Source organism: Leptonychotes weddellii, chromosome 10 (assembly GCF_054177405.1).
Source record: "Leptonychotes weddellii isolate Sample4059 chromosome 10, ASM5417740v2, whole genome shotgun sequence".
In the NCBI taxonomy this organism is placed as follows: Eukaryota; Metazoa; Chordata; class Mammalia; order Carnivora; family Phocidae; genus Leptonychotes; species Leptonychotes weddellii.
In genome coordinates, this window is record NC_138378.1 from 86,676,491 (window position 1) to 86,688,641 (window position 12,151).

At 41.9% G+C, this 12,151-nt stretch overlaps 1 protein-coding gene and 1 non-coding gene across 5 annotated transcripts in view; both read left to right on the forward strand.

Annotated features, from left to right (window-relative positions):
- KCMF1 (potassium channel modulatory factor 1) overlaps window positions 1-12,151 on the forward strand; it is a 75,998-nt gene that overhangs the window by 8,903 nt on the left and 54,944 nt on the right. The window contains exon 1 of one of the 4 annotated variants that reach the window (XM_081796670.1): window positions 10,031-10,109. The exons of the other annotated variants lie outside the window; for them this stretch is intronic. Within the exon in view, the coding sequence (XP_081652796.1) occupies window positions 10,046-10,109 (64 nt within the window). The 5' untranslated portion in view covers window positions 10,031-10,045. Of the gene's footprint in view, window positions 1-10,030; window positions 10,110-12,151 lie in introns of those variants that run through there. 4 annotated transcript variants of the gene reach the window in all.
- On the forward strand, window positions 3,888-3,991 carry LOC115938114 (small nucleolar RNA U13). Its single transcript, XR_004073312.1, has one exon. It is a non-coding gene; the product is annotated as a small nucleolar RNA U13 (small nucleolar RNA).

Below are 12,151 nucleotides of genomic sequence, written 5' to 3' on the forward strand. Positions count from 1 at the left end.
GGTTAAGGGACCCACTCTTGGTTTCAGCTCAGGCTGTGATCACAGGGTTGTGAGATGGAGCCCTGTGTCAGGCTCCATGCTTGGTGTGGAATCTGCTTGAGATTCTCTTTCCTTCTCCCTCTGCCCCTCCCGCTTGTGTGTGCACGCGAGCTCTCTCTCTCAAATAAATAAATAAATCTTTAAATTCTCTGGTAGCCACAGTAACAAAGCCAAGGAGGTGAAATTAATTTATTTTTAAAAATATTTTATTTATTTATTTGAGAGAGAGCGATAGTGAGAGAGAGCTCGAGCAGGAAGGAGGGAGAGAAGCAGACACCCCGCGGAGCAGGGAGCCTGATGCGGGGCTCGATCCCGGGACCCTGGGATCATGACCTGAGCCGAAGGCAGAGGCTTAACCATCTGAGCCACCCAGGCGCCCCGAAATTAATTTAAATAGTTTAATACTTTAACCCAGTATATCCAAATTAGCATTTAAACATGTAATCAGCATAAAAATTATGGGTTTTTTTCTTAAAAAATTTAAAAATCTAGTGTATATTTTACAGTTAGTACACTTGAGTTCAGATACTAAATTTGGATCAAAAATACTTGATCTTAGCTGAGAATCATCTTTAGACTCATGCATTGGGGGTCTGCTAATACATTTTTTGATCACATACAGTCTCTTTTTGTAGGTACATTTTGATGTAGTATTGCCATCTTCTTAATGGTCCATTCATTAACATTCTGGATTTTTGCTTCTTGAATTTCTTTCCTAAGAACCAAGATTTTACCTTACTTTTTCACCTTAAATTTTTTTTTTTAAGTTTTATTCATTCATTTGAGACACACAGAGAGAGAGCATGAGCAGAGGGAGAGGCCGAGGGAGAGGGAGAAGCAGGCTCCCCGCCAAGCCAGGAGCCCGATATGGGGCTCGATCCCAGGACGCTGGGATCATGACCTGAGCTGAAGGCAGACGCTTAACCATCTGAGCCACCCAGGCGCCCCTTTAAAATTATTTCTTAACCTATGTTAGCAACATAAAACCATTACAATAGAAAACTACTCTATAAACAGCTACAAATGTATATAAATTATAATCCCTCTGTGGGCTCTTCAGATTGGAAGAGTAAATATTGGCCTCAGGGTGATTTTAATGTGAGTTTGGGGGGTTATTTTAAGTCTTCTGTGATGACGAACGTAGAACTTGTAAAAATTGTTACTAGTCCATTGCAAGTTCTGTTATGTGGATTCAGGAGGTAGTTGTGGGTTCTGTCTGGTGGTGATAGACTTTTTATCATTTGAAGAAAGTGACCTCCAGGCTTGGTAATTTATTGTAGGTGTATTTCATTGTAATAAGATTGACTTTCTAGTATCCTTTCGGAAAAGGCCTTTGGCATCTAACAATAGAAAAGCAGGTGGTTATGATTCGTCCTCAAAGTAGTTTTAAGAAAATTGGGGCATGGGGGCGCCTGGGTGGCTCAGTCGTTAAAAGTCTGCCTTCGACTCAGGTCATGATCCCAGGGTCCTGGGATCGAGCCCCGCGTCGGGCTCCCTGCTCAGCGGGAGGCCTGCTTCTCCCTCTCCCACTCCTCCGCTTGTGTTCCTGCTCTCGCTAACTCTCTCTCTCTGTCAAATAAATAAATAAAATCTTTAAAAAAAAAAAAGAAAGAAAGAAAATTGGGGCATGTGACTGGCTCAGTCCATAGAGCATGAGACTCTTAATCTCAGGGTCCTGAGTTCAAGCACTATGTTCGAAGTGGAGCCTACTTTAAAAAAATTTAAAAAAAATTTTTTTTTTTTAAAGTAATTTTAAGAAAACTGATTATGAGCTAATAGCCCACTATCAGGGTTAGCCGGCCACTGGTGATTTCTCTTTTTTACCTGTTTGGCGTATTGTTTTAGCCAGTTAGAGCTAGATTTGCAAGTAAAAACAGAGTGTTTGGGAGATGGTCTGTAAAAAATTAAAGACCTTGTGGTGTTTGCCTTCATTTCACTGAGGCAACATTCCCACGGAACAGTTTTATGGTTGTCTTCTTTTTCAGTCCCGGCCCCCCCCCCCACAACCAGATCACTGGAACATCAGGAATTTATGGCTTTTTTTTTAATAGTATAAAAATACTAGTACTATATGGTTTGTGGGTGCTCTTACCCACTGGTTCTCAAAGAGTAGTTTAGGACCAGCACTATCAGCATCACCTAGGAACTTGGCTAGAAATGCAGACTCTTGGAGCCTACCGTGGACCTACTGAATCAGTTTCTGGGGGTGGAGCCAAGGCATTTGTGTTTTAACAGGCTTCTCCCTGGACCCAGTTATGACCAAAGCATTTATGTGTGAGATGGTTATTGCTGGTGATAGGGGCACACAATGGTTGTGGTACCATTTTTCATGGTATGGTACTAACTAAAGGGAAGTACAGTTGCTGACCTTGGCCTCATTCTTCTTGAACGCCATGTTACTGTCACCCAACGAAGCAGAAGAGAGTTGTGGCTCTCCACTCCAGACCAGTACTATTAATTTACTCAACACATATTTATTGAATTTATTGAATGTGTACCTGGGGCTAGGCACTATTCTGGCCTCAAGGATACCATGATGAGAACAAAACAGAGAAGATTCCTGTCCCTATGACACTCATATTCTTTTTTTTTTTTTTTTTTTTTAGTGACCCATTCTATTAGAAGGAATATATCAGGGGTACATGGCCTCTGAGCCAAACCCAGCCGGCTGCTTGTTTTTGTAAATAAAGTTTTATTTGAACACAGCTGCATCTGCTCATTTACATATTGTCTAAACTGCTTTTATACTATAATGGCAGAGTTGAGTAGTTGTGACAGAAAAAGCTGAAAATATTTACTATGTGGCTTTTTATAGAAAAAGCTTGTGGATCCCTGGGGTAGACCATAAAAGAATAAATGTGTACTAGAATGTTAGATGGTGACAAGTATTATGCAAAACCATACAGTGGGTTAAGGGAATAGAGAGTGGGGCCCTCCCTCATACTGTGGTCAGGGAGGACCTTTTTGAAGATGGGACATTAAAAGAAAAAAACTTTGAATTAAGTGAAGGATATTTAAAGAAGGAAGGGGGCCCCTGGGTGGCTCAGTCAGTTGAGTGCCTGCCTTCAGCTCAGGTCATGATCAAGCCCCCTGCTCAGCGGGGAGACTGCTTCTCCCTACCCCTCTGCCACTCCCACCTGCTTGTGCGCACTTTCTCTCTCTCTCTCTCTGTGTCAAATAAAATCTAAAGAAGGAAAGATAACGGGGGAGGATATAGCAGGTGCAGAGATGCTGAAACTTAGAATGTTCTGGGAACAGCATGGAGGCCACTGTGGCTGGAAGACCATGATTGAGAGGGAAAGGGAAATGAAGTGACCATAGCCAGGGCCAGATCCTATATACCCTTGTATTGTGGGCTGTGGTGAGGGCCCTTTAACTGTGAGTATTGAGAAATACATTTTCGGAGCCCTTCTATAGAGGGGTCTTTTTGGCTAAACAAATGGCAGAGGCTGGAAACTAAATACCTAGTGTTGTAGCACATTCTAACATCTCTAAGAAACATTTCTTTACAAACTTTCCCCTACGCTCATTACTCTTTTAAGATTTGTCTTCCTCAGCCCCTGTGTATCTATGTATTCTATTTAGCTGATGGTCCTTGTAGGGTGTGGGGTTTGGTAGAAAGCAAATATCTCTGGTTTAAATGTAAAACGCTTGAGCCTAGAAATTGGGTCATCTACATTAGCTTTCAAACTTGAAAAAAATACAACACAGAGTAAGAAATGTATTTCATATTATGATCCAGCAGTTACATACAGATGTAATGAAGTAAGAGTTTCACAAAGCAGCACTCATCTTTACTATGAGAGATGTATTTTATTTTCTACTGTTTCATTAAAAACAGAATCCTGACCTTTTTGTAGTTCCTAAGCATGGCGATTGGCTGCTCACCGCGTGTGTTGACGTGCGCCTCCCTCAGACCTTGCTACTGCCTCGGCACATTACCCACGTGAGGCGGGGAAAAACACTAGTTGTGACCCAGATTGGTTGCACATTCTACTCAGGGTTTGTGACTTGCTATTTGAAAAACACTGGCCAACGCTGTCTAATCCAAAACTTTAAGTCCTTACGTGCAAAGTATTGTGATAGGTACAGAGACAAATAGAAAATTCTAACAATTTTTCCTTTTGGAGGGGGGTATTGGAAGGTCCAAGTATATGAGATAAACTAGCTGTAGTATGACTGGGGCGGTAAGTGTCACCTCAGTTATTACAGCTTCCATGGTGTTGGCAAGGGGAATAGAATGGTTTTGGGTGTCAGAGAATGCATTCTCAAAAGGGTGGCATTTAAACTGAAGACTTGAAGAAATAACTGGGTTTTTTTAAATTGAAGTATCATTGACATAGAATATTACATTAGTTTCAGGTGTACAACATCGTGATTGGATATTTATATACATTATAAAATGATCACCACAAGTCTAGTTCCCATCTGTCACTGTACAGTGTTTTTACAATATTAATGACTGTATTCCCTATGCTGTATTACTGTATTTTTATAACAAGAGTTGGGGATTAGGGCCGTCTACCAAGTGAGAGAATGGTAAGGGGTAAACTAGAGAGCTAAGAAAACATGAGGTGTGTTGGAGAGAGGTGGATGGGACAACACTGAGACCGGAGTTTCTGGAACAGAAGACTCCTGTATGTAAGTGGTGGGAATGAGGTATTAGACAGACTGATTGATTTACTAGGAATCCAAGGGGGGAGTGGGACAGGGACCCATTTGTTCTGACTTCCAGCTCAGTGCTAGAAGTCTGTTTTCTCTTCTGTAAGAGAAAGATACTGAGATCTGTTTAGCCTCTCTCCAAGGGTTATTTTGGAGATGAAATGCAAGCCAGGTAAGAATGTTTTCTGAGTAAAATAAAGCACTGCATAAATGTTAGGTGATGGTATTTTTATCATGGGACTAAGATTAAAAAGGAAGACTGGAGCAAGGTAGATAGGTAAGGATTTAGATTGCCACACTGAAGTCATCTTTGCCTTTTTCCATATAGATTATGGGTTGGAAGAGGGGGTAGTACACCAAAAGTTTTAAACAGAAAAAAGGCATGGTGAAAAGTGGTATGTTTTAGGAAGATTAGTGTGGTAGCGCATGCGGTATAGAGTGGTGCCTGTGGTGGGGAGACCAGTCAGAGCTTTTTTGGTGGAATAAGCTTGAAGTTAAAAGGGGACTGAAGTAGTCAGTGGCAATAGGAATGAAAGGAAAAAGATGACTTGAGGTAGTCTTATTGCAGGAGAACAAGGACTAAAGTATAATTTCAGGACAGCCAGCCTGTGCACTGGAAGAATAGCAGGTTCTTCTAGTAAATGAGGAAGATAGGAGGGGAGAGATGGGGAACAGTTGGGGGGAAGAAAAATTTTCAGCTTTTGGCATTTTCAGTTTAAGGTGATGCTGGGCCATTAGGTAGAAATCAGGAATTGAGAAATACTACCCTGGGGCTCAAGAGAGAGAAATCTTGGCTAGGGATAAGAATTTTATAGCTCCCTACTTTGAAGCCTGGGGATTTGCTAGATTTCTAAGGAAGAAAAGATTTAGAAAAGGGAGGATTGGAGACATAAGAGAACCATGACTGTGATGTGACTTGCAAGCCACAGAGACCCTTTCCTGACCACCCATTTTTCTATAATAGCACTTGTCACGCAAGTATTAACTTCTACAGATGCAGGCTGCTTTGACTAGAAGTGAGAGGTAGAGTAGATGTAGGAAGGGAGAAACTAATTGATACTGCTATATTAATAGTAGTATTTATTGAGTGCTTACTGTCTGCAGGCACTGCTTAGTATTCACATGACCAACCCATTTAAGTCTCATAACAGTCCTGAGAAATATGTATTATTATCCACGTTTTACAGATGAGATTGATGCACTGAGAAGTTAAGCATCTTGTCCAAGGTCATACAGTCTGTGATAGAGCTGGGATTCCAACCAGGGCCTGACTTCTTTTTTATTTTTTTTAAAGATTTTTTTTTTTTTTTTTATTCATGAGAGACAGAGCGAGAGAGAAAGGCAGAGGGAGAAGCAGGCTCCCAAGGAGCAGGGAGCCCGATGCGGGACTCGATCCCAGGACCCTGAGATCATGACCTGAGCCGAAGGCAGACGCTTAACCATCTGAGCCACCCAGGCGCCCCAGGGCCTGACTTCTTAACATTAAGTATAACTAACTCTGTACTGAGCACTTTATAGACTGGTTCCTACAGCAGGGACCCTGATTAAAAGGCTTAGTAAAATTTCAGAACAACCCAGCAAGATATGTTAACCCATTTTACAAATTAAGAAATTGAATCTCAGAAAGGTTGGGTTATTTGTGCTAGGTCACACAGATAGTAAGTGGTAAAGCCAGGATTTGAACCAAGTTCTGTCAGAAACCAAAACCCATGTTCATTTATATTTCACTTGGAGGTCAGCAGACTTTTTTCTGTACAAGCTATAGCAAATACAGCTTTGTGGGCCATATGGCCTACATTGCTGCTACTCTACGCTGTTGAGGTATGAAAGCAGCCATAAGACTAAACATAAACAAGTGAGCATGGCTATGATCCAAAAAATCTTTATGGACTCTGGAATCTAAATTTCATATAATTTTTAGGCATCACCAAATATTCTTAAAAATTATTTCTTTTCTAAACATTAAAAAATGTAAAAACTATTCTTAGCAGGCTGTACAAAAACAGGTAGTGGGCCACATTTGGCCCATGGGCCATGGTTTGCTGACGCCTACTTGATTTTACTTATTTTTTTAAAGATTTTATTTTTAAGGGGTGCCTGGGTGGCTCAGTCAGTTAAGCATCTGCCTTTGGCTCAGGTCATGATCCCAGGGTCATGGGATTAAGTCCCCATGTCGGGCTCCCTGCTCAGCGGGGAGTTTGCTTCTCCCTCTCCCTCTGCCCCTCCCCTCTGTTCGTGCTCACGTACACGCTCTCTCTCTCTTTCAAATAAAATCTTTTTAAAAAGGGTGCTTGGGTGTCTCAGTCAGTTAAGCATCTGCTTTCAGCTCAGGTCATGATCCCGGAATCCCAGGATTGAGTCCCACATCAGGCTCCCTGCTCAGCGGGGAGTCTGCTTCGCCCTCTGCCCTTCACCCTGGCTTGTGTTCTCTCTTGCTCTCTCTCTCTCTCTCAAATAAATGAAATCTTAAAAAAAAAAAATCTTTAAAAAAAATTTCTTTAAGTAATCTCTACACTGAACGTGGGGCTTGAACTTAACGCTGAGAGCAAGAGTTTCATGCTCTACCAACCAAGGCAGCCAGGTGCCCCTGCTGACCCCTACTTTATTCCATTCATTTAATAAGTATATTTTGAATACCATCTCTAAGTGGAGATGTTATGTTGGGCACTTGGGACAAAAAAAAGCCAGCCCTCTTAAGATGAGAGAGGTGATTATAATATAATATCGTAAGAAGTATAATAAATTTATACTTACAGCATATAGTCAGTAGATGATGGAGGGTCTCTGTTTCTTGGATGAATTCATGAAGGCATCCCAAGAGAAGTTATGCATTTGAACTGGTAGTTGATGGATTATGGGGTGTTGTGGTGTTGGGGAGAGTATCCCATGGAGGGAGACTTGAACAGAAAGGGTTTTCCTTTGAGGAGAGACCATAGAAATTTAGCATTACTGAAGCAGAAGGAGGGGGGCGGGGGGTGGGGGGGAGGCTAATGCCACGCGATGAACTTTGTCCGGAGGGTGGCGTAATAGGGAGTGAATTTTTAGGAAATTTTAAGCCAGGAATTTGATTTTTGTGTTCCCGAAGGATAGCCCTGAAGGACGGATTTGCAGGGAGGAGGGGGACAGTTAAATTACAGTAAGATCAGAAAGTTGCTGTACTGCATGCAAATAGGAGACATACTTGGTGATTAATTAGACATATTGTGGAAGAATGAAAAGTCTAAGAAAACTGGGGAGTTTTGGCTTGATTAGTTGGGCAGTGCCATTCACCAAGATGCCTGTCTAAGACAGAAATATGCCTTGAGGGAGAAGGTAGGAAGCAGGGGAAAGAGAAGTGATTTCCATTTTTAGCATGTTGGATTTGAGGTACGTATGGGAAATCCAGGTAGAAATGTCCAGGGGCAGTTGAACATGTGGGTCTGGAATTCAGAAGAGTTTGGACTTAATCCATAGTAGAAGAGTTGGTTGCGCAGTGATGGTGAGAACACATGGATTGAGAAGATGAGGGGAGACTGATCACTAAGCCATTGAAAACATTTAACATTTAAGGAGCAGGAGACTGTGTCAATGGGAATAGTCTGGAGAGTAGGAAGAGAACCAGGAGAGAACGCTGGCGTTGAAACTTAGGAAGGCGATTTTCTGGGAAGGAGGATTCAGTCAGTATTGCTGCAAATAGGTCAAGAAGACAAGGAATGAAGTGTTTGTTGGCTGGAGCTATTAGAGTGAGAAAGTTGTGGAATTCATGAGCACTTTTTTTTTTAAGATTTTATTTATTTATTTGACAGAGATAGAGAGCACAAGTAGGCAGAGGGAGAGGGAGAAGCAGGCTTCCTGCTGAGCAAGGAACCCCATGTGAACTCTGTCCCAGGGTCCTGGGACAGAGGAGCTCAGACTGCAGGGTGTTCAATCCTCAATGAACATGAGAAGTTAGGAATGCTACCTAAAGATTTGGCTGTGAAGGGGAGGAGAGATGTCAACAGCTAAAGGTATCTCTAGCACCTAGAGCAGGTTTTGGCAGATATTAGAAACTGGGAAAATTTGGGCACCTGGGTGGCTCAGTCGGTTGGGCGTCTGCCTTCGGCTCAGGTCGTGATCCCAGGGTCCTGGGATCCAGTCCCGCATCGGGCTCCCTGCTCGGCAGGAAGCCTGCTTCTCCCTCTCCCCCTCCCCCTCCCCCTGCTTGTGTTCCCTCTCTCGTTGTGTCTCTCTCTGTCAAATAAATAAATCTTAAAAAAAAAAAAAAAAACTGGGAAAATTCATTCACTCAATAAATACTGTGCCAGTAGGCACACAGTATTTGAAACTGGGGATAGAGTAATGAAAGATAAGAAGTTCTCATTGTGGGGCTTACATTTTAATTGGAGGAAGAGGGCAGAAAAGAAACCTGTAGTATAATTTTGACTCATGATAAATACTCTCAAGAAAGTAAAGGAGAGTGAGGCAGTAAGGATTGAATATGTTGGAAGGGTAATGGAGTGATCTGTGTGGCTATTTTTAAGAGTGGTCAGGAAGGTCTTTCAGAGGATGTGGTCTTCCCTCCCTCCTTTATCCCCTCCTTCCCTCCCTTTCTTCCCAAGAGAGCTAGAGTATGAGCGGGGAAGGGGTGGTTGGGAGGAGAGTGGAGGGAGAGAAAATCCCAAGCAGGCTTCACACCCAGAGCAGACCCGATGCTGGGCTTGATCTCATGACCCTGAGATCATGACCTGAGCCAAAATCAAGAGTCAGAGGCTTAATCAACTGAGCCACCCAGGCGCCCCAGATGTGCTCCTTTCAAGCAGAGACTTCATCAAAAATAAAGCCTTGGGGTTAGAGTAAAGTAGTTGTTTGAGGAACAGTGGTTGGGAGCTGACTAGGCAGGGAGGGAGAGGAGAGAAGACGAGGTAGGGATAAACTGAGGTCAGATTATGTGGGACATTTATAGGCCTGGTAAGACATTTGAACTTAATTCTTTGAATGTAGGGCTACCAGGACTTGCTGGTGTAGTATAGGCCAAAGCATGTGGGTAGGAAGAGGGCCACTTACTGAGACGGGGAGGGCAGGAAGAGGGAAGGAATGTTTTTTTTGGGGGGGGGGGGTCAAGAGTTCTCTCTCAGACATACTAGGTTAGAGATGTCTGTTAGATGTTCAAGGGGAGGTGTGTATGCCACCTGGGTGAGTGACCTGGAGCTGAATTGGCTCAGCAGGATCATTAGAGATCTTGAAGTCAAGACTTGATGGAACTGTGTTGCTCCTCTCTCCAGTTTAGTGTGACTTGAGTTCCTCAAACCTTTTATTAGGTAAAAATGTCTGTTTCAGGGCCTTCCGACCTTGTCTTTTTTTCTCAAAGTAGCAGGAAAGAGGCAGCATGGAGCAGAGAGCCCCCCGTGTGTCCCGTGGCAGGTCTAGACCAGGACAGCGCCCTGTGGGAGGTAGGCTGGCTTGGCAGCTGGGTAACGAATTCGTTTATTTTCGTTCTTTTTCTCACGAATAAAATCAAGAGGTAGATAGACTAATAGACCTTTTGGTCCAGAAGGAAATCAACCTTCCTTTTTTTTTTTCTCCAAATAAAATTGTGTTCTAGAAAGGCTGAGTCATACTACTTGAGATCTTAGTGAGGACTAGAATTCAGATCCCATGACTCTGATTCCAACCCATTTTCTACTGTATATGCTGTTGAGATGAAGTGACCCAAAACTATAGGCTCAGAGTTTATTTATTGGTTTGTAGATTAATACTAGAGGCTAGACTTCTGCAGGGAGTAAAATTTTCCTGTTTACTCAAGTTTTTTTCAGAGATGCTAAATAGTAAAATTTAAGAATGGGATTTTGGAGCCAGACTGCCTGAGTTCAAACCCCCCTTGGTCACTTACTAACTATGACATCAGTAAGTTGTTTATCTCTCTGTGAATCATTTCATGAAATGGGCATAATGCTTACTAACCTTGGGGTGGTTGGTCAGTGGTTATTATATATAAAATAGGCTAGTGCCTGGCATATAACAAGCACTCATTATTTGAGCCATCTTCATCATTTTCATCTTGGATATAGAAAACAGCTGTTTATCATACTTCTAAATTCTTTGCATATAATTTGAGTACTAACAATATGCAAGGTATATTTCCTTATATAAGGTATAGTCCCTGCCCTCAAGGAATTTGCATTCTAAAGGAGCAGGAAGGATAAAAATACAGGAGATACCAAAAGGCTTACCTACTTAAGATTAAAAGGCCAGTGAGAGCTATGAATAGTCTTTTCCTTTTCTGACATTCTGTAAATCAAAGTGTTCACATGAAGGCATGGAGACTGAGGGAAGGGATTTGAGCCAGCTTTGTGGAGAAGGGATTTGCCTGGATAGAGTAGAAGCAGATAGACATTCCAGACCAATGCCGTAGGCAGAAATGAGGCTGTAATACAAAGGCCAAGGCAGGAAAACACACAGGAGATTTTGTGAACAGTAGAACAAATTTGCTAAGGAAAAGGCCCATGAAAGATAGTAGTGAAAAGGATCCATGGAGAACATATACCAAGACCACGCATACCAAACTTAGCTCTTTTTTTGATTAGGCTTCTTAATTGGTGTATCAAGGGGCGCCTGGCTGTCTCATTTGGTAGAGCATGGGACTCTTGATCTCGTGAGTTCAAGTCCCACATTGGGCGTAGAGTTTGCTTAAAATAGATAGATACATCAGAGTATCACTGTATACAGTATCTCTCCTTCATTAGGGTATGTCGGACCAAGACTGTCCTTGTCCTCGGGGCAGGATAGATTTATTAGATAATGGCGTAAGAGCTGCTCACTGGTTGAGTAGCTCACAGAATGTTGATCCATACGTTTGTGGCAACCTAAAGACAGAACTAAGGAGATGATCCTGTATCCCTTTTTTCTGTTCTAGGACTTTAAAGAAGTCAACTGAGATTAACACATAATTAATATATTACCCTTTTCTATTACTGAGTTTCAACACATCCACGTTTTGCCATTTTAATATCCATTTCCAGCCCCCTCCCTTTTTGGGGGTTGAACATTTTAAAGCAAATCCCAGACCTGCATATCATTTTATCCACAAATATTTCACACACACACACACACACACACACACAGATTTGTATGTGAAGCTACAGTATCATTATCATACCTGATTAAGTTAACAATAATTCTTTAATATTATCTAATACCCAATTCATGTTCAGTTTTCCCAGTTGTCTCAAAAGTGTCTTCTTAAAGTTAGTTTGTTAAAATCAGTACTTAAACAAGGTCTACATATTACATTTGGTTGGTATGTCCTTTAAAATCTCTCTTAATTTATAACAGCCCTCTCTTTTAAAAATTCCATTTATTTGTTGAAGAAACTGGACTGGTATTTCCCACATTCTGGCTTACATTTTTGTGATGTCATTTTAACATATCCTTTCATTCCCCATATTTCTTTTAAGTGGTACTGTGTTCTAGAGGCTTGATTCAGATGTTTGTT